Here is a 27,938-nt window from a genome sequence, read left to right on the forward strand (position 1 = left end):
ACGACCATCCTGAATTTACACTACAACAGCAGCCCGGTGTAGCAGCATCAGATGGGACACCTCATCTGTTTAATTTTCTATTCAAAAGCGTCAGAGGGGCCTCCGTTGTGTGTTCTAATGAATAAAACACGATGTTTATCCTTGCTGTTTAACGTTAAGTCCCCATGAACAGTCACAGGGACCAAGAGAATATTTACTTGCATTGTGGCACCGGGGAGTTGGATTATCTGCTGGCGGCTTTGTAGTTTTCTGAAGCTTCCCCGTGTGACATGTTCCAGGGAGAGTTCTCTTATTTACTCTCTAGTCCTCTGTGTATAGTCGTCCTTATTGTTTTTTGCTCATGTGCCACCGCTCCTGAGGATTGTGCTCCAGGAGAAAGACTGTGATCATTACATGGGTTCGAAACTGGGGATTCCAGAAGGAATCAGATGCAGGTGTTGTCACCACAGTATTCCATTACAAAAGGGGATTTCATGTTGACAAGGACCTTAAAAAAATAAAAATAGTATTCTTCAGGGAAATGTTTTTTATCAAGGATTTCTATGAAAGGAAAGGAAAGGGAATTTGAACGTGTTTGTTTTGAACAGAAATGCTCCTTTGGTCATAAAGACTTATGCAAGGGAAAGGTTCTTTTCACATGAGCTTCAAATCCTCCAGTAAATCTGAGAGCAAGCCAAAGGAGACACTATGAGGATAAATGATTTTTTTTTAAAAGATGAAATGAGAAAGGTTTTTTTCATTTAACAGAAAACAATTTTCACAATGGACACGCGTATACGGAACCTGATAAAAGCAACATGGAATATTATTTTGTACCGAAAGGTGGCGACATTGGGTTGTAATTCATCTAGACCGATGCCAGTTTGACCTCGTCCATCTGATGTGATTATATGTGGAATATCGACTGTTTTTCTAGCAATTGTATGTGAAACATAGGATTAACCTATGGCTCATATTATATTAGGATGCATGTCATTTCTAACATTTTGGGAAGAGTGATTGAAACAGGTTTGGTTTTAAGTCGAGTTTAACTCTTTTAATTATAAATATTCCTATATGAGATGCCATGCGCAAGTGCTGCTATGTAAACACACCGGATTTCAGTTAGATTAAACTGGCAATTCCGAAAATAAAAAATGGTGAGAAAAATGACTCTTAATTAAAACTCTAAATGATATTGTAATGAGATTAATATGATGATGGATGAAGATTGAATGCACATTGAATTTAACGATTTCCTAAAAATAAATATTCAGCTGTATATTTACCATCGGGCACATTCTGTCAATCATCCACGTCTGTTTTATTTTACTGGCTTTTGTTCTTCTTCTCCATGCAAAGTGGCAAAAGAATGAATATTTTGTGGCATATGGCACAAGGCAATGCGCTTGGACAGTTCGGAAAACTTTGGTTTCTATACTATTATGCTAATTGCGTCCCCAGGCCGAGCTCCTCATTGGCTGAGTCTCGGACAATTTCATATTTCAGTCCTGACGTCAGGGCGCCTATAAAACTAAGCAATGCTTTTTAACTCGTCGGCTGACTGATGCATTAGAAGAAGAAAAAACTATCAATCCTAGGGTGGAGTTTTTTTTCTCCCCACAAAGCAACTGTTTGCCCGGGACACGTGCGTGAGCCTCCTCAATTTGGCGCACTAATCCTAAAAGGAGCCATGAAGTGTTAAATGGTAGAAACACAGACAGCGGCGCTCAGACACCCGCACGCTGGGAGAGAGGGAGGAAACAGCGCTGCTCCAATGCGTCTGTGCAACACAGGCTGAAGAAAAAAAGAAAACTTATCGACTCACAAAACCGCAACCTGCGCTGCGCAATTTGTGCGTGAAAATCCACTTTTTCTCCGGTTTTGAAGAAAACAAATAAAGAAATCAAGCTGGCTCAGTGCGTGTCTCAACAGCCCACTTTGACAGGTGCTCCTCACCCCCTTTGGAGGACTGTCAACAGCAAGAGGATGGCATCAGAGCTGGCAATGAGCAACTCCGACCTGCCCACCAGTCCCCTGGCCATGGAATATGTTAATGACTTCGATCTGATGAAGTTTGAAGTGAAAAAGGAGCCGGTGGAGCCCGATCGCAGCATCAGCCAGTGCAGCCGCCTGGTCGCCGGGGGATCCCTATCTTCCACCCCGATGAGCACGCCTTGCAGCTCGGTTCCCCCCTCGCCAAGCTTCTCGGCGCCCAGTCCGGGATCAGGGAGCGAGCAAAAGGCGCACTTGGAGGATTTCTACTGGATGACCGGGTACCAACAGCAGTTGAACCCCGAGGCTCTGGGCTTTAGCCCGGAGGACGCCGTAGAGGCGCTGATCAGCAACAGCCACCAGCTCCAGACCTTCGATGGCTACGCCAGGGGACAGCAGTTCGGCGGCGCAGCGGGGCCAGGAGGCACCATGGCCGGGGAGGAGATGGGATCGGCGGCCGCCGTGGTATCCGCGGTCATCGCTGCAGCCGCGGCTCAGAACGGGAACCCACACCACCACCACCACCATCACCACCACCACCACTCAGGGGCACACCATTCCTCCTCCGGGTCCCAATCCAGCGGCGGCGTGGGGGGGAACCACCAGCACCTGCGCTTGGAAGACCGGTTCTCGGACGAGCAGCTGGTGACGATGTCGGTGCGGGAATTGAACCGGCAGCTGCGGGGGGTCAGTAAGGAAGAGGTGATCCGCCTGAAACAGAAGAGGAGGACGCTAAAGAACAGGGGCTACGCGCAGTCCTGCCGGTACAAGCGGGTCCAGCAGCGGCACGTCTTGGAGGGCGAGAAGACGCAACTCATTCAGCAGGTGGACCACCTCAAGCAGGAGATCTCCCGGCTGGCCAGGGAGAGGGACGCCTACAAGGAGAAATACGAGAAGCTGATCAGCACCGGCTTCAGAGAAAACGGAGGATCCAGCAGCGACAACAACCCCTCATCCCCGGAGTTTTTCATGTGAGTCTCGGCGCTGAAAAAAAAAAAGAAAAGTTGTAATAACCGAACCTCGGAAAAGAAACTGGGAGAAAGAAAAAAAAACTTTTAATTTTCACGCAGCTGAAAAATAGGTCGAGCGTGTTTGATTTGGAGTTATTTTGATAAAGCTGCGATAGTTAAGGACAACAGGGGTTTGCACCTTTCTCTATTTCGTTTACTTTCTTTTCACCCTTAAACCGAGCTACACATTTATCCCTGTTTAACGACTTTATGATAATTCAATTTCCACAAATGTTTTAAAGGATTTATTTCCCATTCGTGATGTTTGATCTGACAAACCGCATAAAATGACATCACACTTTTCTGTGCATCGTCCATCCTGTCGCCTCCTTTTAAAATTACTTTTATGAAATCCAACATTCCTCAGCAACAGCAGCTACATCATCATGGACATGTATTTTATTTTTCCATTGAAGTCATTTTTGACATGAAAATCAAATTTTCACATCATCCAAAGCCATTTGTCATGTGAAAAGCATCCGAACTCAGTGACAGCAGCTGTCGGGCTGTAAGAGACGCGGAGCCACGCATTGCTGCTCATGTACGGACAGTTTTCTTACTTATTTTATTTTTTTTCCTTGTGTTTGTCAATGTATGCCGCTTGTATTCTACCACGAGTTGTTCAGTTTCATTACCTTTTGGGATTTATTTGCAAAGCGTGTGAACAGGTGCATTCATCCATCACTTTGCTTTCACAAAAGTTCCCCGCGAGTGGATCCTTCGACATCTCACAGGCTGAAATAACATCATGGGGGGGGGGGGAGCAACTTCATGCTCAGCAATGATTTATGTGCTCGCAGATAACATTCTGTCAGGGTGAGAAAGGTCCGAAGATTTAATAAAACAAGAGATATTGTTTATTTTTTATTGGCAAATGCAGATAGATTATTGCGATCAACAAGTGGGGCTGAAGATGAAACGCTTTGAATAGAACAGAAGCATTTTCTTGAAATACATTTAAAAAAGACCGCTTTCTTGCGCAAAAAAACAAACAAATGATGTGTTGTTAAGGTGTTGTCCTTTCATAGGGAACGTAATTAGGTTTACTCAGAACCCTGTGGGTGTTATTCGGTTAATAAACTGTCAACTGTGTGGAAGTGGAAATGATAAGTTCTCCCGCTGCTGTAGAACGAGCTACAAGTCTTTTGTGATGCTTCCTGAACAGTCAAATCTTTCGTCTGGACAGTACAATGAACCGGCAGATATCGTGCTCTCTTTTAAAAATGGAATTTAATAAACGCACTTTTCATAAATAAACCGTCGTGAATGGAAAGCAAATATATTCTTCTGAAAATCTTTGGTATTTTTTGTTCGTTTGTTTTCGCATGAGGTTTGTTACTGTGTCTCAGAGACACCTCACACTGTCCCCTCTGCACTGCTCCCAGTCAGAACTGAAATATAAACAAGAGAAGTTACACGTCAGACATCCTAAACATCTGTTGGGTTTTGACTGAATCGCGATGCAGATGTTGCGCACAAGGCGCGTTCAACCGCACCAAGATCAGGCTCATTGAACTCCTTTTATTCTTTCACTCAATGTGCGTTTTTATTCTTTTTCCCACTGAGCAGCACACGGTGGAATAAGTAATTAAAAGAAAAAAGGAATTCATTTTTCTTATTTGGCTTCTCGAGTAATAACAAGGTACGTTTTCTACTTGTTGCGCAATCAAAGACGAATAAATCAATTGTTTTACAATAAACGTGAAGAACATCACACTTTAATGTTAAGTATTGATAATATAAATTCACTTTAGCCCCAGGGTCTCATAGAAAAGACCGAATAAATGATTATGAGGGTAAACTTTTTTTCCAGTAGGCGAGTTTCATTTCAAATTAACCAAAGACGATCGCCTGCACGATTTTGCATAAAAACGTACTTTTGAAAATAGGTATTCTGACGGCATGGAAATAATACCGTCTTGAAATAAACTTTCTAAACCTAATAATACTGCCGTGATACAATTGCAATTATCTAATTATTGGTTGGACTAAAACGTGCTTAACGTTTATGTTGCATTGGTTATGGCACGTAAAGGTATTTCGGCAATCCACCACTTTCGCGTTAGTAAAGACACGTTATTTAACTGTGACACAAGAAATCCTGATAAGAGGGAAAAAAGGAGTTAAAGCCACAGAGGCACTTGGGGTAATTCGGGTTTGTAGCAGAATTTGGCCTGAACTCTTCTCGTAAAAGCCGCTCAGTGCGTCTAAAAGAGCGCTATGTTTGAGATAAAAGCTACGCGTTCTGGGTTAGGCTGCCTTACAAGGTCACTGCCACCATGTGCGTGCGCGCGCGTGTGTGTGCGTGTGTGTGTGTGTGTGTGTGTGTGTGTGTGTGTGTGTGTGTGGGAGGGTTGTTATCGTTTCCCACTGAGAGACCTTTGCAAGTCTGCTTGTGCTCTAAATGTAAATATGGAGAGGTTTTTTGGGGGGGGGGTAAAATATTGTCTGTGTAGCTCACAAAAACTTTCAAATGCACCACAATGATGGTGTGTCACAGACAAAGACTGTACAAGCTCTGTGTCTCACCTTGCATTGTCACACACACATGCACACACAGAGTCACCTGCCTTGCAAATAGGTCCCTCCAAATCCCAGTGAGGCACAGGATGGAGAGCATCATCCTCTCATGCCTTGAGGAATGATTTTCTCTGTGATTAAAAGTGAGTGAGGGACAGCGTTACAGCATGAGGGATAGATAGAGAGAGAGAGGAGAGGGGGGGGGAGATACCGGCTGCCTTCCTGCTCCTTTCAGATGATAAACGATCAGAGATGCGTCCTAGCTGAGAGAAGAGGGCCTTTTAGTGAGCATGTGTCCACTAATTTATGGCCTTCCTATCTGATTAGGTCAATATAGTGTGCTATTTAATTACATTTGTGTTATAACCTAGAAGTGGAGATGCTATTCTTCTTCCACGGCACCCCTCTCTTCTGGGAGGCGGAGGGGGGGTCAGTTGACTTTCCTGTGGAGTCTCAGGCTTTTACTCGGCACTGTCTTACCTCGAGCGTTATGTGACGGACAGGGCGTCTACTTTATGTAATGGTTGGTAGCTCTCCAGCGTGTGCTCCATTACTCGATATGTAAGAATTGTAAAGTGGAAAAGTGCTGATCATTGAACGGGTGGAAATTGAGTGGGACGCTTTCGGCTTGTGTGTGTGTGTGTGTGTGTGTTGTGACTTGTGAGCACACTAAGGGGCTGGAGGATTCCGTAGCACTGATGCGCTTCCTGTTTCGAACGGGACAGAAGGCACAGGAAACAATGTCAGCGCTGCCTCCACATTTCTCAACCTCTCTCATCTGTTTAGCATGAAAAAGCGAGTACACAGACACACCACGTTATTCATCTTATCAGTGTGGACTGTAATTCTATTCTCTGGCCCAGCATATTGACTTCTGCACTGTGATCATTTGCAGTCTGTCCAATGATTAGGTTATTAAAGATAATGTAGTTGTCTGCTGTCACAATATTGGACTTTCTCTTTCAGGTCAACTATGGGAAATCACTTTGAAATTTATCAGTATTGACATTCGTATCATCATCAAGTGTGTTGTTTTAATGCCTCAAAATGAATAGTACAAAGGACGTGCGCACTTTTAGTTTCTATTCGTGAGAGTGCTCAATAACCAGCCAGCACTGTCTTGTATTTGACCTGGTGGAGGACGGGTGTTCACTAAGTGCATTATATCTATTGGAATGAATCATTGTAGCGTGACATTGTGAATCTAGCAGCTTACGTCAATCAAAAGTATATCTAAATAAAGTCAAATAGGCTCACTTGACTCAAAAACACACAAAAGCTCAGCTCAAGCTTTTTTTCTTGAACTGCCCAGAGTGCACAAATAGCTTCTTTATTTTGATTCATCACTGTTAAAATAGGAAGTGTTTCTTTTCTCACATTCAGTGGAGCAGTAAAACTATTTTTTTCTTAAAACACTACCTAAAAAAAACAGACTGTACTACTAATATATTCAATCCAATATGTTATCATTTCATGACTATCACTGAATCAAAAACTATATGTTTTGTGTTACTAAAAATGATTGCGTAACAATTGGAGCCTCATGTTCCATTTCTTTTCTTCCCAGTAAGTGCTCCCTTTCCCCATGACAAGCGCTCCTAAAGGGTAGAAAACATATTCGCATTCAAAAGAGGAAACAATTTCAATCTCTTCCACTCAATCCGCATCTGCATCACTCCATGCGATAAACATTTACATTTAAATTGATTTAAATCAGCTGCATTTATGTTCCTCTGTGGTCCGTCCATCATCTAGACCCGCAAAGCCAGAGCTTCTCTCCCCTACCCTCCTCTCTCTCCCTCTCTCTCTCCCTCCCTCCCCCTCTCTCTCTTCCTCTGTCTTGCTCGGTGTCCTGAGTTATGTGTCATTTATCTGAAACCCTAATAATTTAACTTGTCCCCTCCTGTCGTGGCCGTGCATGTGGTAAGAATGAAGCGGCTGTGAAGCTGCCTCTGTATGTATCTGATCCGCTTTACACGGTGATTTCTTTTCCAGCAAATGGAAGCATGGGCACAGTAGAGTTTATGTGATTGTCTGAATCCAATCCTATAGTCCCGTGTTGAATTGAGATTACTGTGAATGCTCGGCTGTGAAGGAACGTGCATACATGTAATGTGTCTTGGGTTTGTTGCAGTAGAATTAAGACACTAGATTTGCATATACTTGTATAGGGAGCTCTCCTCAGAATGCATCACTAAAGGGCAATAGATGAAAGCTAATTATGATTTAATTACATGTGATCACAATATTCTGACTCACGGATAAACATAGCTGAGGCTGTGTTGATGTTTTCAACAGTGAGGGGACGTGGTGGGGGGGTGGGGGGGTGTTTAGAAACTAAGGGCATCATGCGACTCTGAGTGTGTGCGTGTCTATGTGTGCGTCTTTAAGCCTTGCACGTGCCCGTGTTTGCGTCATGCAGGGCGGAGCCGAGCCCGACCCCTGTGTGTTTTACCTGCATCTCAATGAGGCGAGAGAGTTGATTTACCCCTCTGCTGCAGTAAGACGCTCTCTCTTTATGTCTCTCGCTGTCTCTTTGTCTCTCTCTCTCTCAGCCAGTCAAACAGACATTGATCTCTTAGCCCGGCAAGGTGACCCACCGTATTGTTCAGCTTTTGCAAAGTCTCTGCTCTCCCTTTCATTTGTACCTGGGAAAGGCCTTGACCCCACACACTGCTGCCACATAGCAGCGCTGTGCACGCCGGCCCCACTTCCCCCGTATCAAGGACAGAGTGCGCATAGTAGACACGTGTGTGCAAGTATGTGTCCCAGCGGGAGTGTGCGAGTGCGTGAATCTCAGCCTATGTGTGTGCTTGAATGTTCCTCTGTGTGTGGTGTGTTTATTAAGCACCGTTTGTCTTTTACCGGTAGCTGAGTGTGATTATGTGCAGATTGATTTATATGTGGCTGCAAAGGTACATTCTCATGTGAGAGTCTTGTGTGTCCATGTTGAGCATTCGTCTGTGCTGCGAGCTCCTCTATAGCTGAATGGGTCAGAGTCCATTTGGCCTCAGGGTGAATCAGGTTACAGGGAAATGAATGGCCCTCATTGTTGGAAAAAGATGTACTTTGTTGCTCCTTTGCCTCAATTTCATTCTACCGGAAGGCAGCAAAAGGCTTTTCAGAACGATCGTTTTTTTTTCCCGTATGTACGCTCACATGGGTGCATATTTTATTTACTCTTGCTGTCTGATGGATTAAATCCAGACATTTGTGAACACTGTATAGTTAAATAAATAATTATAGTGTTTAATAAATCATTGCTATAACGTAACGTTTCAACTTACAATTTATTTTAGATACTTTTTATGTGTATTGTTTTTGCTTTTGAAATACTGCAAGGTGTGTGTGTGTGTGTGTGCGTGTCGGTTGAAATATCTCACCGATTTTATTCACAATTTCATGAATGGTTATTCTGAATTGTTGGCTTTGTATTTCAGTGAATGAAATCAGCTTTTATGCGTAATGGTTTGAAAGAAATATGATTGCCAAAAATGTCGCGCAAAGTTGTATTGGCTTTTGTAAAAAGACTAATATTAGTCTATTATATTGTTTGACCATTTTGGAACAAACAACCTAATGTTCAAATGTTTCCTGTTTTGTTGTATCACGCTCTGGGTTTTTAAAACACATTTCTGTTTCTTTTTTTCACAGGACGTCGAGAAAATTCCTCCATCTGTGATCGAGAGCTATGACTCTTCCGTCCCACTATCCTGGAGTATCAGGTAACTTGTTCTTCTCCGGTCTTCATCTTCGGCACTTTGCTTTTCAACACAAATTAATATATAACATTCACATTGTTAAAATGTTTCAAACCTCTTTCAAATTGAATAAATATAAAAAGATTAAATACCAAATATTTAGTGATAGAAAAGTGATCTAAATTTCTTCAATATATTTATCAAAACTCAGCACATAATCTTCAAACTAAGCTTAAAAAAATATTGTGATGAATAACTGATCCACTACAGAATGAACTTGGATTGGATGTTAGAGATGTTTTGGATTCATCTATATATTCGATTCAACATCCCAAAAATCAAAAACAAAAATGCTGAGAACGTTTAAAATTACTGAAAATGTTGCATATTTTTAAATTTTCAATTTCATTGTTTTCAATTACTTGATGCCAAAGTTGTCGGTGACGTAGAAATATTTCCATTCCTTTCATTCAAAAGAAAACACCTCAAACAGGAGTCTTACATATTTTCTCCTTGACATCTCAAAATGTTCAATATTAGTTAGTACATTTGAACAAAGTAAGTATAATGCCTCAAACATAAAGTAAGATTGTTGCATCTTTCCTCTGGGTGAAATTAAACCAACACCTTTTTTATTGATTTCCTTTTATAAGGAACCACTCATTTGGGACAGTAGACACCAGGGACGGTTTCATTATTAGATCTTTTTCTTGCTTCTCGTTTAGCACTCGGCCAACCTTTGATGTGTGCGATGTTATGCGTTTCTGCAGCCTTAGGGCTCTGACAGCGCTGTTTGATTGACATGAGAGCGACACCGGCTCTGCTCATGGGATTAGGCCAAAACTTTTGCCTTGACCCTTTGACCCCTTTCACTTTCTCAGCTCTCTCTGCGGAGACAAACGTTGCACATCATTTTGTATTTCTGGCTGACACGCAGATGGACGGATGGTGCGATAGCAGAGGAGGATGCTGCATTGAGGGAAGGAAAAGCGAAAGCGACATTGTCGTGCTCTAAAGTTGGTAGTTAGAAAATAGCTGGAGAGGATGGATAGATGTAAAGAGTCAAGGCAAAAGTTAGGGAAGGAGTTAAGGGACGGAGGACAGGATGGCACCAGGAATTGTGCGCAAACATTCACTCCAGGGTGAGAGAAGGCGAATGAGGGAATGGAGGGAAGGGCTGAGGGGATGGAGGAAAGGATTGAGGGAATGAAGAAAAGGAGTGAGGGAATGAAGGAAAGGAGTGAGGGAATGGAGGAAAGGAGTGAGGGAATGAAGGAAAGGAGTGAGGGAATGGAGGGAGAGATCGAGGGAATGGAAGGAAGGACTGAGGAAATGGAGGAAAGAGTTGAGGAAATGGAGGAAAGGATTGAGGGAATGAAGGACAGGAGTGAAGGAATGGAGGAAAGGATTGAGGGAATGGAGGGAAGGACTGAGGAAATGAAGGAAAGGAGTGAGGGAATGGAGGGAAGGGTTGAGGGAATGGAGGAAAGAATGAGGGAATTAAGGAAAGGAGTGAGGGAATGGAGGGAAGGACTGAGGAAATGGAGGAAGGGAGCGAGGGAATGGAGGGAAGGGTTGAGGGAATGGAGGAAGGGAGTGAGGGAATGGAGGGAAGGATCGAGGGAATGGAGGGAAGGATCAAGGGAATGGAGGGAAGGACTGAGGAAATGGAGGAAAGAGTTGAGGGAATGGAGGAAAGGACTGAGGGAATGGAGGAATGGATTGTGTGAATGGAGGGAAGGAGTGAGGTAATGGAGGGAAGGACTAAGGAAATGGAGGAAAGGAGTGAGGGAATGGAGGAAGGGAGCGAGGGAATGGAGGGAAAGATTGAGGGAATGGAGGAAGGGAGCGAGGGAATGGAGGGAAGGACTGAGGAAATGGAGGGAAGGAGTGAGGGAATGGAGGGAAGGAGTGAGGGAATGAAGGAAAGGAGTGAAGGAATGGAGGGAAAGGTTGAGGGAATGAAGGAAAGGAGTGAGGGGATGGAGGGAAGGACTAAGGAAATGGAGGAAAGGAGTGAGGGGATGGAGGGAAGGACTAAGGAAATGGAGGAAAGGAGTGAGGGAATGGAGGAAGGGAGCGAGGGAATGAGGGAAAGATTGAGGGAATGGAGGAAGGGAGCGAGGGAATGGAGGGAAGGAATGAGGCAATGGAGGAAGGGAGCGAGGGAATGGAGTGAAGGGTTGAGGGAATGGAGGGAAGGATCAAAGGAATGAAGGAAGGGAGTGAGGGAATGGAGGAAGGGAGCGAGGGAATGGAGGGAAGGATCGAGGAAATGGAGGAAAGGAATGAGGCAATGGAGGAAGGGAGCGAGGGAATGGAGTGAAGGGTTGAGGGAATGGAGGAAGGGAGTGAGGGAATGGAGGGAAGGGTTGAGGGAATGGAGGGAAGGGTTGAGGGAATGGAGGGAAGGATCGAGGGAATGGAGGAAGCGAGGGGTGGCAGCAGGGCTCCGGGCCGTGGATGCAGACAGACAGGCAGGGTAACCAGAGGCAGGCGGTGACCTTCTCTGCTGCTGGATGATCGAAGGCTTTATTTAAAGGCCTGGTCAATGCAGGGTGCTGCTGAGGTATCAGCATCGCAGCCAGGCGACTCATCACCACTGTAATACAACTCTCTAAACCTAACCCCCCCACCCCCCCCCACCACACACACACACACACACACACACACACACACACAGAACAGGACAGCACACTCTCTGGACACCTCAGGTTTTACACAGAACAGTCGAGAGGCTGGACGGAGGAAACTACAGCCTCAGCATCAGCTAATTTTACTGTGCAGTAGACAGTATACTCGACTTTCCTCATGCGCTCAGCATTGTGACGCGCATGCTTGTTTTGCCTTTGCTGTGCACTCCATCACTGTCCATTTTTTATACTGCTGACCAATTACACAAACCCGATAATGCGTGGTTGTGACGCTCTAATACAGCGAGGAATGAAGAGTAAAAGAAAAAAATGGCAGAATGCAGGTTGCAAAAGTACACCTGCATCTATATATGTGTGTTACTGGAATGGAGCATGTGTTTGTGCGCCCGCGTGTGTGTGAGACACCTGCGTGCTTCAGCACTTTCTGGCTGCCAGGAGCTCTGAGGTCACAGGCAGGGGGGGTGGAGAGGGCACATTAGAGGAATCTTCTGAGCCCCCACCCAGCCACCACGCCTCCATGATCCTTAGCCCTGCACATCCCACCAGCCCTCGCTTTTCTCTCTCTCTCTCTCTCTCTCTTTCACTCTCTCTCTCCCCCCAATATTCCCCGTCACCCCTCCACCGCCTGCCCCTACTCGTCCACCCCTGTCGCGGTGACGGGGGGAGTCGGCCGCACAGGGACGCAAGGTGCCTCTGTGGCTGACAGCGGCGGGTCAGGTTTTTGTGCACGGCAGAGGAGGAAGGACAGATGCACACAGACGCATCGAGGTGTGTAAGAAGAAGAGAGAGAGAGAGAGCGAGAGAGCACGTGTTCAGGTGCTGTGAAACACAATGCAATCGCATGTTGGCTGCTTTCAAAGCTAAAAAAATACAACTATTGATGAAAAATATCAATACTGTCCATGCAGATGATTGATGATAATGCTTATTATTGTTTTTGTCTCCTCACTAAATACTTCTAAAATGAACAAAATAGTCAATGAAACCATATGTCATTTTCTTTGAACAGGATTTAAGAAAATAAAAAATAAGCCACCACCTCCCGTTAATTAAAACATTGAATACTCATCTGAAAAACACTGCGGCTGCGTTGGGTTATTTTGTGTTTTGCAGCGACTCGGATTTGCTTCGTGACACACTTCTCTACGCAGTCACTGCACAGGATATATATAACCGCTAGCTGCTCGGTGTGAGACTCGTTACGCCGGACAGTCTTGATAGCCACACAGAAGTCATCCCTCAATCCAGAAAATCCAAACGACAAGGAGGATGTGAACAAGATGAATGCTCATTATTAGGCCTGCTCTGAAAAATAGATTTGAGTTCTGGATGAGACATAACAAAAAGGAAAGATGTGTCACTCACTAGAGTTAAAGATACACAAAGCGAATGCAGAACAACTGTGTTTAGGTTTGGATTGTTTTTAGAAATGTTATATGTGTTTTTACTTTTTCTTACAACAGACAAGACAATAGTTGTGGAGAAAACTGCACCCTGGAGCCAAACATCTTACAACAGCGCGCTCCTCTTTTCAACTTATGTTAATATACAACTTTCTCTCTGATATTTCAGTTGTTTAAGCCTGGATTGTGTTTTTTTATTCAAACATAATTAGTAGTAAAGCTTCTACCACTGTGTGTATGCATGAGAATGTGTGTTCGAGAGCCTCCGAGCCATCGTGTCCTCGGGTTGTGACTGTGTGTTCACAGCGTGATTGAGGGAGGAACTTGTGATCAGCCGGAGGTTAGTGTGATGAAATGTATTCCCCTGTATCACCGCAGCCAGCTGCCCAGGGCCTTCCTTTCCCCCTGCAGCCTCCTTCCCCTCACACACACACACACACACACACACACACACACACACACACACTTCCTCGCTCCCCTCGCGTTACCGTCCCCTCCTCTCTCTTCCCTGCGGTGACTGCCCAATGCTAGCTGCTTAGCGCCGCGCTCGGCGCCTAATTGAATTCCAGCACTCCGGCGTTAGCTCCCGATGCTACAGAGATGTTAACACGGCACAATACTAACAGTCCTCGGGACGTGTTTCAACACCCAGCTCCTAAAGAGAAAATGAGAGCTAAGCTCGCTCTGGCAGCACATGATTTATTCAGAGCTCCAAACTATGTCTTCTGTATCCCCTAAAGGGTCGTCTTTTATAGCCATGAGCGAATCCGCACTTCACATAGCCACATGCAGCACATGCAGAATACGTATTGTGGCTGCGCAGACTGAGTGTGTGTGTGTGTGTGTGTGTTTCCTCACGCTTCCACTGAAGTGAATCTATTGTCCCTTATATAAATGGGTCCGGTGGTCTCTCTGCATCCATATTGCAATGCCGTCCATCCCCTCCCCCTGACACCCTCACTTTTATTCCCCAGCTCTCAAACACTGGCTCTGGGCTTTAATGGCACATATTTCCTGGGCCCGGCTGAAACGGGATGCATCTTCTCCTTGTTAGCTTGATAAATAACCAGGCTGCTGGGAAAGTGCTGAATTTCAGCTTTCAGCCTCTATTTTCTGCTGGATGACATTAATTTTAAGTGCTCAGAAGGAGCTAACTAATACAGACAAATAAATAAGGAGTAGGAAGGGAAGGTGCAGAGGTTCCCAACCCCCCCCCCCGCAACCTCCTTACCTGTTAATACACCAGCATTTATATATGAAATATGCAAACCCGCAAAAAATATTCAATACACCGAGGTGGAGCACACTTAGCTTCTCAATAGATGCTTCGGTTGTTTGCCAAACCGTGAAATCATCTTGTCCCATTATTGGTACGACTCCCGTAGAGGTCAAGTGTTGAACATGTTGCAGGTAGACAGACAGTCTGTCAGGTAGTCAGAACGATCGGCTCCATGCTCCTCTATCTGCTGTCTGCCTTCGTCCCTCCTCTCTGTCTGTCTCTCTCATTCTGTCTCGAGGATTCTGTGTTTCATCAGAAAAAGAGATTATTGGGGTGGCAAAATGGTGTCGGATCACAGCGTAAAACATTAAAATACTCAAATATGAACAAACCATAGTTCAGGTTTGTGAGTAAGCAGCTCATCAATGGATTGCAATTTCAATATCTTTATTTTGTTGGTGGAAAAAAACCCAGATTGTTGCAGAAAATACAAGAAAAGATTTGTTTCTGAGCTAAAACGCTTTTTGCAAATATCCTGAGAACAACGTTTAGAAAGCATTCCCTCTTTGTGTGACTAAACCTATACTTACATTACATTGACTGCACAACATTCTGTTTAAAAATTTTGAACTCACAAAGCCGGAGATGACTTTACATTAAGAAAAAGCATTTGTCACATGACAGCAGCAAAAGCAAAGCAATAAATGTGTTTTACTGCTGGTACATAAACCAGGAACACCAGAGGATGTCGGCAGAATATACACAGCACTACTGATGATGAGAACCACTGTCATCAGTCAAAACCTGCAAAATTATACTAAAGTCTGCCTCGCAATCAGTTGCATGTCACTACACAGACAGACACACACGTTGTTTGATGCTACATACATCAAACATGTATCCAAGTATTTCTTTCTGCAAATCCATGCAAGCTGCATGCACACGAACAAAGATACACACACACACATGCACACGTAGCTTGTGTAAGACACAACACAACAAAGTGGCTTTGGCAGAGACACCTCATACATTATCTTAACAATGTACAGTGCGGTGAATAAAAAGGTCAGTCGTTGAGAACTGACTCCCAGTAACAATAAGATGCAGGAGCTGAGCAGTGCAGGCCGTTCAGTCAGCATGCTGCTGATGAACGCTGCGAGGAGGAAAACCATGTGGGAAACAGTGATAGATTCCACTGGAAGCTGTGTGAGTGTGTGTGTGTGTGTGTTGTGCCCATTCAGTGTTTATTGGGGACTGTTGTGAAACATAACAATAGATTTCCTTAGTCTATCAATATGGATTGTACGTTTTTCCCTTTTGCCCTCTGCCTCACTTTGATAAATGTATTTTATTACGACAACATTTTGCTTTTAAAGAACGTGGCGAGCTGATATTTGTTTTTTTTAAAGCGATGCTTTTATTAGACCAATCCTACTCTCGTCAGCATCAACCTCTCGCTCTGCAGATGCGACGCAAGAAATGCGTGTTTCCGTTTGCAAAGCAGAGGTTTAATTTTCCGGGTGTATTTATCACACGCTGTCATGTTGCGGTCACATGACCACATGAACCACTGCCAGCAATTAAGGCTGATAAATCACTCATTTACAGGAAGAGAAGGAGGTGCAGAGTTCGGCAAAGAGGAAACGAGGGGGTGACAAGAGAGCGGGAGAGGAATAATGAATTGCCGGTAGCCCTTCGCAGATATTTTATTCTTTCATATTTTAAACTGTGATCTTGAATGTTATTGTGTTTGGGCAGTGTAGTATGAACTGTTGCCAGTGAGGCTCATTGACTCCTACAGGCAGAGACAAAGAGACAGATGGTAGTCGTTTGTGTGGTTTACTGTGATTGTGACCCGACTGCACTGCTTTATTTACTGTTGGAGTCGGAGCGCGTGTTCACGTGTGCAGCCGAGTGCACGACCGCACAAGCAAACGCATTTGTGTCACGACAAAGAAGGAGATGCAGAAAAACCCTCCGTACACAACCGCCACTTCCCTTTCTCTCGCTCTTGGGTTACTGCTGATGGATTTCCCCTCAGTCTAAACAGGAGAGCAAACACATTGATGGCTCTGCATGCAGCAATTGCACCCACCAAACAAAGTTGGGATTTCATTATCAACATCTTTTTCACGCATCCTTTCAGAACTAGCGAGTGTGAATTCGGACCTGCTGGCATAGAAATTTAGACACAGCACCTAACTGTGAGCATAAGTTGCTGATCAGACACAAGTCCTACTCCCGGGATGTGATCTAACCTAAGCGGCGTCCGTATAAGTTACAGCAGAGTGTGTGTTTTAGTGGCCGGGGTCAGTGCTCTGCATTGTCTCAGCTTGCCCACTCCCTTGAAATGGCTGATTAAAGATTCATGATAAGAGAAGAAGAAAAAAGGGGGTGAAAACAACATTTGAAATGGGCTGAAGAGGACAAGGAAAGAAGAAAAAGTCTTCTTTACAACGGGTCGGTCACGTTTCCCGCCGCAGGGAGAACATGATAACGATATCATTTACTGTGTATGTGATGCTGTTTAGAATGGTACAGTGTAAAAAAATGAACAGCTGACTTTGTGTGCGTGCAGTAAGGTTGTACTCAACAGAGGCAGGACTCTTCTGTCCACGGTCTATATTTATAAACTGAATGTGCGCGCCAGCAGCAGCAATTCTATGCAGGGAAATAAGTTGTGTACACATTAACCGCAGTAGAATTCAAAGTCAACACTGTGAAGTGTTGCCAAAGCTGCTCTTGCAGAGAGAAAATATATATTTTTCTCATGTTTTCCAGCAGGGAGGACAGTGGGACCTTTGCTGCTTACTTGCTTTCTAGTAACATCAGTGAAGCTGAAACTTTGTAAGAATGATTACAGTGGTTTAGTTTTTAATTCTTGTCATACATTATGCAAATACATGTAAGTGTTTATTTTTGTATTTTATCATGGTATTTCATGGTCAGTAAGGTTGTTTCTAATAAATACCGGGAGTGCCTGAGGATTTGTACAGTGAATTTCTTTTGATTCACTCCCAGAAGAAGTTATTACCACTATCCTCAATTCTTTTATTTTCACTACATGCCAGTGTCGTATAGCAAGAGTGCTGCACCGTCCTCATCTCCCTCGTTCTCATTAATACACCTTTAATGATGTCACAATAGGGTAATGGGGGGAAATCTGAATTGGGCCAAAGGCCTTGTCAAGTCCTTTGTTACTTATACGTGAGATACATTAAATTGATCAAACAAAGCAACACAAGTGTCCCATTGCAGGTGCAATAACTCAATATCTGCGAAGGACTGCAATCTCTATTACACCCTTATGTCAGCAAAGGGTGAAAATCAGCTACTACTTTACTACAGATTTCTATATTCACATATTTCACATAAAAAATGATGAATCCAAAGCAGTTTCAAGTAGAATAGGTCACGATTTAAATTAATTAAAAGCAGATTCAAAAATTTCTTAATCTGAGTTGGTTTGGCTGGTGCTGATGTCTGCATCTCACTGACCAGTATTATACATTTTATGTGGCTTTATCTCGAGTGAATTAAAGGGCCTGTAAAAAGTGGAACGTTATTAACGTCAGACCACCTGGGGTAAACATCTGCAGACTGCAGGACCAACATACATCACTGTTTCTCTTCTCAGTATTTCCTGACACACACACACACACACACACTCTGCTGCATCTTTTGCATTTCTCTTGTCATCACACAAAAGCAGGTGTGCATCCCTGCATGGGGAGCCAAGCTGGTTATTACTGTAAGGATAAGGTTAAAGGTCAAGTACAGGTTCTGCGCTTCAGGTCAAAGGTCAGGAGGTTACTCTTGGAGGCCAGGATGACGACGACTGATTGGTCTGTCTCAGTGCAGCTCACCAGTAATCAACTGGCAAATCAAAGTCAAAGTTTAACATGATTCGTTCTGAAGGATTCTTCTGCATTATTCTGCTGACTGCATACAAGCTTTTCATTTTCTATTCCTACAGTAACTACCCTCCTTTGAATAATTACACGTTCTTTTCATGTTCTATTAGGACTGTTTTTCCTCACTATTTTTTCATCTTCAAAGTGAAAGCTAAAATAGGGCGATCATTGCAATTTAATTGCTACAAATCCCTTTGTGAATTTGCTCTTGTGTTTGTTTACATGCATAGATTTGCAGCCTACTGCAGTTTTTTTTTTTGTGTGTGGTTGCGTGAATGTCTTTACTTTCTTGTGTTGTTCTATGTATACCTTCCTATTTATAGTGTGCAAGTGTCTGTTTCACTGTTGATTAAGTCGCAGTGGGGTTTATTTAAATAGATAAGATGGTATTTTATTCCCAATCAGAAGAATCTCCTGTCGCATCTCAGTCTCTTCATAATAACCCGCGGCATTGCACTACATCCCCCTGATACACACACACACACACACATAGAATCACAAGCACACTGAGTATCGCAAACACTGCAATTTTTATCTCTCTCAGGGGTAAAAGGCTTTGATAAATGAAAATAAATACTTTTTCTTCATACGATGGAACACAAGGGAAGAGAGGAAAACGGCAAAAGAGACAATTTAGTGCTGAAACACATGTACTTCCTCAGTCATTGTGGGGAATAAGATTGAGGAAGAAAGTGATTCAGAGACGTGGGCCGAGGAGACGGGAGAGCAAGTGGCCTGTAGGCTGACATGTAAACTGAGTTACAGGGAGAGAAAAAAACAAAAAAACATTGCGGCACATGATTTAGAGGAAACGGGTTCTCTTCCCTCATTCGTCTGATTCTGTGACTGCAAGGTCGCGCAGAAGCCTCTCTCTCTCTCTCTCTCTCTCTCTCTCCCTCTCCCTCTCTCTCTCCACCTTTGTTTCCCTCTGCTCCCCTGGACCTCATTTCATTCAACACTCCCAAACCTCCGACAGCTCCATAACTATAACTCTCTCCTCGCTGTCCTCTCCTCCTCTCTTCTCTTCATCCGCAGCTAAATGACTCTGTCAGAAATAAAGAGCACTTATCTTATCTACCGCCTCCAGTCTGCTGTCTCCCCGTCTGCGTCACACCTGCAAATACACACACTGGGACAAAAAATAAAACCGACAAATCCCAACAGACACGCGTCACAGTAACAGACGTGTCGCTTTTTATTTGTGCTATTACGACGTCATAATAACTTTCACAACCCATAAACAAAACATTTTTTCTTAATTATTCCCCTCATGGAAAATGCCGTCCTATTGAACAACATTACAGATTGTTGCAAAGACTCAGACGGAAGGAAAGACATCAGCCCACACGGTGGCCGACCGACAGGTAGACAAGGGCTTGACAGAGGACAGGTGTGCACTCATTCTGTTCTGCCAGCACCCCACGTATGCATGTGTGTGTGTGTGTGTGTGTGTGTGTGTGTGTGTGTGTGTGTGTGTCTGTGTGTGAGAGCCACCTAGCAGCTACTCAGCAGGGGGCCATATAGGGATGAGAGGAAAGAAGGAAGGATGAAAAGTCTTTGGAAAGAACACACACACACACACACACAGCCCAATATGCTCAAATAATCTGTCAGGGGTCCCTGAACACTCAGTCAGTAGGACCCCCCGTCACAGAGTGCAACATAGATGCAGATCCTGATGCGCATGCATTTTAATGACTTGGCCTTTCCGTTACCATAAACGTGCACACACACACACACACACACACACACACACACAGAACGCTGTCCTGCTTGTTCAGTTCAGAGGGATCAAAGGTAACGAGTAGATTCCATCGACTGACTCATCTGCACGCGGAGGTTATGCATATGTTTATCGAGCCTTATCCAATGTGGCCACCTTACCTGAGTTAATTAGTTGTATTGGTATTTGCATACTGCGCCGTTAAGGATTGTCCTTTGTCTGCTGCTCTGGAGACCAGCGCGGCGAGAACACCGCAGAGGGAAGGGATGCTGGCTCGCTCCGAGCAGAGAGTGGGTATGTGCATGCAAGGATGCTTAGGAGACAGAGAGATGAAAAGAGTGATAATTCTCCTGCTACCCTGAGGCCTCCCACAGCCTCGCGGGCTCCCTATAGGTCCCCTGACACATGCCTTAGCAGAAAGCCGGGCCCTGCTAATTGGCCCCTGTGATAACACCACAGAGGAAGGGGAACATGTGTGTGGATGAGAGTGTGTTTGTGTTTTTGCATTACAGCGCCATTGAAAGCTTATATTTTCCACAACTAATAATGTATTGGTTCTACTTTGAAGGGTGTTTGATTTGTAAGCTGTGAGGACATTTATTATGATCTGTTAGCTCATTGAAGTTGGAAGCCACTGAAAGACAATTACAGCATATACGCGAGTTCAAAGCACTGCTTCAATCTTTAAACAGCTTGTTTCTCTCTAATTGTTTCATTATCTCAGTGTGCTTATTAAATGTACGATAATTGTTAATTACCACATGAGGATTTGCAAAGGATTTGTCTTGTGTATCAAAACAAATTAATTAAATGGAACACATTTAAAACAACAGTAATGATAACAGCAGGTGCATTGTGTGTGTGTGTGTGTGTGTGTGTGTGTGTGTGTGTGTGTGTGTGTGTGTGTGTGTGTGTGTGTGTAAATATACACATTTCCAATGCTGTGCCTGTTGGTTTGGATCTCTTTGTTTAATTGAGATTCATATGAGGAATGTAAATGAGATTTAAATGAGATTCATAGCTAATTGTAGCAGCACAGGTAATATGCGCATAGATTTAATGATGATTCAGTGTATCTTGCAATGTAACGAGAGTTTGATTAAACCATTTGAAGACACTGAAATCTTCACTACGGTTTGAGAGAATTGCAGCTAAAACATGAACATGTTGTTTAAAGCCAGATGCGTGTTTCAAATAGTTTTTAGGTGACCTACGGTTTTCCTGAAAACGTCATATTATTTATTTGGAGTCATCCACACAGTCTCCCACAAAATGGTCCATTCAAATCAATAAACACAAGAATGGACAAAAGAATGCAATTTCTAAAACAAAGTTTAGTCTCTTTGGGCTATTTTCTTACTTAGATACTTCTAAGTTGGCAGAAAAGATTTTGTTCAGGATAAATTCCTCCAGTAAATTATGTCAGGGTGTGCACACTGTTCTCTACATGTGATTTCACACACTCACCAGTTTAATCTGTGTAAAAAACCAGCTGCTGATACCAGCTGGAACACTATAGGTAAATAAAATCCAGCTCCCTGGCTTGCACATACACGCATGCACACACGTCAACATCTATTCCTCTGTTGCCTTCCACACACGAGCAACGACTCGTTTCCTTTCCTCTCTCCTTCAGCTCATACACCTGGACAGATGTGTACCGTTGGATACTGTATATTTTACCTGTTTACCATAATTAAATTGATGGGAAAAGGCATTATGCACTAATCTGTGTGTGTGTGTGTGTGTGCGTGTGTGTGTGTGTGCGTGTGTGTGTGTGTGTGTGTGTTGGAGGGCAAAAAGACTGTGAAGTTACGATGCAAATTAATCTTGATTCTTATATGCGTCCATAAGATATGTAGTCAAATACCCATAATTATCCTGTGCGGGGTGCACCCACTTCTAACCTTGTAATACTGCTATGCACGTGCGCACAACATGCCATACATTGCTCTTTATTTGGCTTTTTACAGTCATTAAAACAGCATTCATACAGCAGGTAACACACACAATTACTATAGCCGCGGTGCTGAGGCCAACAATGAAAGAAATATTCTGTGGGACTGGTTAAGTCTCAGAAGTAGGCTCAAGGCTCTCTCTACTGTACAGCTGCAGTATTGATAAATGCTGCACAGCCCGAGTTTACAGTCCCACTTTATTTCAATTAGCTCACAGGAAGCAGGAAATAACCTGAAAATCAATTGCCAATTCTACGGGGCCACGGCTGAGATTCCCTTTGTGCAACGATAAAAGATGATGTATCCATGAAGAAGATTAAAAGGAAATTTCCTCTCCACATATTTACACTTTTGTACATTATATCATTAGAGGTGATGTTCTATTTATGATTTACTTTGATGAATTACACGTTTGCTTTGTACATCCCTGTTCTAATAATACAGTGTCAACTCAAAAGTCAAATCTCCAATCTTTGCTAAAAGATTGATTTCCCATGCAAATAGGTTCCGTCTTCAAGGTGGTCACCGGTGCTCGCAGTAAACCAGCCTTATATAAGGTATGTAGTTAGTGGTAATGTGTCCTTTTAATGACCAGGAAACCTGTATATGTACCACGGGAAAGAAAATACAGCGAGGGACATTGAGAAAGGGAGGTCAATATGGATTTCATCCCAGCTGGATATAGAAGGTTATGTGGTTTATGATCATATCAAAAAAACACAGTCATGTATGCAGTCCACTTTACGGCGTATGACACAAACGCAAACACAAACACGCACACTCACCTGAAAACGCGTGCGCCGTGTGATTTGTTTGTGTTGTTGGTGCAGTGGACTGAAGCGATGGAGGTAGTAACTGTTTGATGGTAGGCTTTATGGAGACACTATATAACGCCAGTGACAGTTTATTCAGTGCGTGTCAGGAAGGGTGGATTTGTGGCACTACAATGGCCGGGACACTCCTTCAGCCCAATGCACTTATGCACCAGCATCCACAGCTCCGCGGGGAAAATGAGCGAGAGAGAAGTGAATCTGTTTGCATGTTAAATGTCACGGAGCTGTGCGCAGTATAACGCTGAGACCAGGCTGCGATTCCAGAATACAACAAGTGCTAAACTAGGATACTGAGGGGATTGACCCAAAATATCTATTTTTTTGTTATTTCATACCTAACCAGAATGTCTGAAACGGTTTAACGGGAGATTTTTCCTCTGCTTCACAGTTACAGTGGAAGGCGGTTTGAACTGCCGACTGAGATCGTTACAGTTACACACTGCGCTTCTTTTTGCACTAACTTTTTGTCCAGCTAGTTATTCCCCAAGGTCCATTAGACAAGTTCTCATTGGCTCTCCTCTCGGCTGGACGCTATTAGATTGGGTATTGAATTAGCCTGCTGATTGGGTATTGAAGGACTGAAGACTGATGAGAGGATTTGGCTAAGCTTTCTTCTCCAAACCTCATTACTCACACTCACACTAAAAGAGAGCAGATCTGAAAGAAGGACACACAAAACACACACACACACACACATTTCATTGTTGGTTAAACTCACACTTTTGAGATGAAGATTTGCCTGCAGGTAGAGGACAATTAATTCCTCACAAATCTCCACCTGCACCGCTGTCTTGGTTCACATTACAAACAGACGAAGCACCATCAAAACCACCAAACAAATATCTGATACAAAGCGTGAGAAGAAGCTGCAGAGACTGAAGACACGAGGCAACCTTCCTGCACTGAGAAGACGGCGTTCTCGGCCCAGGAGAATGCTGCGTGCTATTGGAGGTCGCTATGAGAAGAATGTGTGAAAAGCTTTGTGCTGATTTATGCTGTGTTTCATCCCACAATAAAGATTATGGATGATGATATTGATTTAGCCGGGGCTGTGGCCATGACTGGACTTAGGGCTTTCAGGTTGGAAGAAAAGAGAATTTCGCTCATTATCATTCTCAGACACCGTGAGGAAGCCTTTTCTCCTGGTGTGTGTGTGTGTGTGTGTGTGGATTAATGTATGGCTCTATATTTCTGTGCCAGAGTCTTAGATCAGCCTCTGAATTAGCAGCACGACTCTTCCCTCCCTTAGTGTTCGGAAGGAAGGACGAACCCACTCCTGTCCTCCCACTTCAGAGTCCGAGTCCGAGGGCGAGCAGCAGGCGTTCCCAGCTCACTCAGACCAGGAGGGAGGGATGAAGTTATTGACTCCGCTTTGATTTAACCTCCCCTGACTGATCGTCAGACACTCATGCACAGTCACGTGCAGATTGGGGAATTCTCCCCAGTCTGTCAGGCATGTGTACGTAAGATCCAAGTCAGAATTTATTTCAGGCTGCTGATTTGGGGTATAAACAAATGTGGTTATAAGGAGCAACAAAGCCTCCAGATCCACGAGTTGGGTTGATGTAACATATATGTATTTAACACGTTTGGGCAGGAAACAAGACATAGTGGTTTAACAAGTGTGCGCTGTGGAGGGTATTTACTGACCATGGAGGGCTACTTTGCCCTCACAGCCACAGCGTTCACAAAACCTCTGAATAAAACACGGTATATTTCTAGACTTATTAAATAACACTAGCAAGCCGGCCTAAAAGAAACCAGATTCAACAACCTTTTCTTCTGAATGTAGCATAAAAATGTAGGAGAGGTATAAAAAAGATGCAATTGCACCCTTTGTGCAACTTTCCCCCATAGCATTCATGTACATTCATACCACTGTTATTTTTCGACACATAAACTGACGGCAAACTTCATTCTGCATATTATGTTGGTTTAGCTAAATGCATCTACACAATCTTTACCTAATAAATTTCTCATTTCAGACCATTTCAGATTGCCATTAATACAAAAAATATCACTGAATGCTGTTTTGCTGAACGCTGTTGAGAGTTGTTGAACAGGACAATGGCCCCAAAGTCTACTTCTCTTTAATTAATTACCCTCTTTTGTTTCTGGGGGAACCATACACACACACACACACACACACACACACACAAACACACACACTCACAGACACTCACAAATGCACAAGATTTTGTTTTTTTAGAGGAAAAGGGAGGAAGTGAGGGAGAGCGGAAGAGGGTAATATCAGCAGGCTATCTATCCTCTCTTCCACTGGTGCATCCCAATCCTCTTTGGAAATAACAAATGCATAAAGGAGCCACAACACAAATATATCTGCCTGGCTCAGATAGATAGGGCTATGCGAGAGTTTAATACCCTTATGTAAACCAGCAACAATCAAGCCCTAACACACACCCCCACATCACCACTAAGGGGACAATAAGGAACACGCTCTATTCTCTCTCTGCAGATATGAACAGTGAGGAGTGATTCTGCGTGTGTGTGTGTGTGCGTGTGTAAGAAAGAGAGGAAGAGGGAGACAGAGCTGTTTTCTTCAGCAGATAGTGAACAATGCAGTAGCCCAGATTGGTGAGCTCTCGGGTGCTTGTTGTGCTGCTTGTTGTTTCAGAAGCAGACAACAACAAGTCAGATATCGACTCTGACCTCGGAGACCGCAGCACGTCTGACGCACTATTTCATTCATCCTTCAACATCCAGTCTTTTGATATCTTACTCCCGTATTCTGTGCCAATTGGGTTTTATACTTTGCCTCCTCTCTCATCCTCCCTCTGCTCTTTTTTTTCTTCTTTTTGCTAAGACTGACGATTAAGTAGACGCTCAAACCGAACAGGCCATTTGTCTAAGAAAAAAAGAGTTGTTGAAGAATATTACATTACATTACATTTATTGGTGTAAAATATACTGCACACATGGTGTGTTACTTACCAAGTTACTTACTTGGGGAAAAGTTATTATATACCTATAATATATCTTGTTAAAAACAAAATATTAGATGAATTTGCATTATTATCCTAACTGAGCAGATTTTGACCTGGAGGGAAGAAAAACCCGGGTGTCTCTTTAAAGGTGGATCAATATGATTAGTATGCCGTGCGTGTGTTTGTGTGTTTGTGCATGAAAGTGGGTGTAGTACAGACAGGAGTTAGGATGACAAAGGTTAATATCATACATCAGCTGCCATCTGCATACGTCTCAGAAGGAGAAAAACACTCTTTGTCTCGCTGCTCTCAGAAGGGTTGATCGCTGTAAGATTATACACCGGCTGACATTTCACACTTGCTAGACGGAGAGAAATTTGGACACTTTTGAGGTGTAGAGGGGGCGGCCAAAACGGCTCAGCAACTTCACCCAAGTCTCTCTTTCAGTTTCCTTCAGAGCATAACAAGTCGCTGTGTGAGACGAGCAACGATCCGAAGGTGTAAAGAATCTGTCTTTTCGCTGCGAGCTCAGCGAGACGTGATCAACATCTGTAGACCGAGCACACGCAGAAAGTGAAACCCGATGCAGTGCAGAGGGAGACCGACGGGCAGAGCTGTTTGTGGTGCATTTGCGCGTGTTTCTACGTGTATATCTGCGCGTGCATTGTGTAGCATGTGTGTAGGCCGTACCTGACGGCCCTGCATGCGTAGTGAGGGCCTCTGTGTGCCTGTGTGTGCACGTGTCTTTGTGATTGCGCGTGTGCATGCTTTCTGTTCTCCTTGATCATCAAGCTTAATGCTGCACTCTCTCAGCCATATAAGGCCCTGCTAGGAAACCATCAAATATTTATACAGCATTAATACTGATTCTATAGCCTGTAAGCACTGAAAACACTCCGCTGACTTTCATTGTAGAACCGAGGTTCAGAATTCAAGCTCTGGTTTTTATTTCGGAGTAGTTACTCATTCCTCACCTGTTTCAGCTCCCAGCTTTTCTTCTGAGACACTCAAGCGGTTGCGACGACATTATACGGTAAAGGAGGCGCACCGTCATAAGTGCTGTTTACAGCTCTCACCATAGCGTTGTGCTATACTGATTTATAGGGAGTGTGGTGTAAAAATACAAGAAGGGAAAACAAGATATTATTAATTCAACATTCCGGACACCGAATGGCTGCTGTTGTTCTAAAGGCGGTTTTATGGAGCAGAAACCGCCTGATCTCTGCGCTGCTTTCTCCCTGATTGATTGCCCTGGCCTGAGGCTCCTCAGAGTGCGTTTCGTTTTGTCTGAGTATTTACTGGAATGTTGGGAGGATAAAAATCACAGCCTCAGCCACCACAACACAGAGCGGCCGATACAAACAAACGGAAAGGCAGAGAAAAACGAGGACACAGAGAGATGGACATGCGCTATCATACGCATTTATTAAGGCTGTGTGACGACTATTACTTATGTTTTCTCTATGGGAGCAATAAATATATTATGCATTCAAATCAAGCATCTGGCTTAGAAAAAGAATTTGCTGCAGACCGGTTGTATTGGATTGTTTTAGGTTGGACAGGTTACTAATAAAATGGTAACTCGCTGTGTGACAATATCGTTGGCAGGCTTTAAAGTCCTGCAGAGGTAGAGGGGCATGAGCCCTTCCGCTCACACATTTGGACAACAAACTGTAACAAGCAATTTGTTGCGTTCCCCTGCATTGATTTCACTGCACACCTCTGGCACATTCATGTTTCAAAAACGAGGAATCAGTCAGTGACAGACACACAAGAAGTCAGGAGAAAAGGAAAATGAACCGATTTTTAAAACAGCTCAGCTTCTGATTTCTCGAAACTACAACGCGTTTTCCGAACGTGACACTTTTCTGTGATGATGCAGGTGAGGGAAACCGGAGGGCGGGTAGTTGGAGTCAGGAGGATCACTGCAGGCTGTGACACGCTGCGGACAGCAGAGCCCTCGGCTCCGTCTGTCAGCGCGTGAAGCCCCTGTGTGCAGCAGGGTGGGCCGCGCTGATCGGGGTTCCCCACTGTCGCAGTCTGTCACGGTGACGGAGACAAACTGACACGGTGCAGCGCAGAGA

General features: G+C 43.9%; 2 protein-coding genes across 2 annotated transcripts in view; one reads left to right on the plus strand and one right to left on the minus strand.

The window, feature by feature from the left end:
- Positions 1 to 696: 696 nt before the first annotated feature.
- The window catches only part of LOC120809750 (transcription factor Maf), a 41,218-nt gene continuing 13,976 nt past the window's right edge, over positions 697 to 27,938 (plus strand). The window contains exons 1-2 of the mRNA XM_040163785.2: positions 697 to 2,945; positions 9,159 to 9,229. Coding sequence (XP_040019719.1) covers positions 1,969 to 2,945; positions 9,159 to 9,186 — 1,005 coding nt within the window. The 5' untranslated portion in view covers positions 697 to 1,968 and the 3' untranslated portion in view covers positions 9,187 to 9,229. The remainder of the gene's footprint in view (positions 2,946 to 9,158; positions 9,230 to 27,938) is intronic.
- LOC120809749 (WW domain-containing oxidoreductase) overlaps positions 14,656 to 27,938 on the minus strand; it is a 131,511-nt gene continuing 118,228 nt past the window's right edge. Inside the window, exon 9 of the mRNA XM_078082677.1 lies at positions 14,656 to 14,783. Coding sequence (XP_077938803.1) covers positions 14,697 to 14,783 — 87 coding nt within the window. The 3' untranslated portion in view covers positions 14,656 to 14,696. The remainder of the gene's footprint in view (positions 14,784 to 27,938) is intronic.

This window comes from Gasterosteus aculeatus, chromosome X (genome assembly GCF_964276395.1).
Source record: "Gasterosteus aculeatus chromosome X, fGasAcu3.hap1.1, whole genome shotgun sequence".
Taxonomy (NCBI): domain Eukaryota; kingdom Metazoa; phylum Chordata; class Actinopteri; order Perciformes; family Gasterosteidae; genus Gasterosteus; species Gasterosteus aculeatus.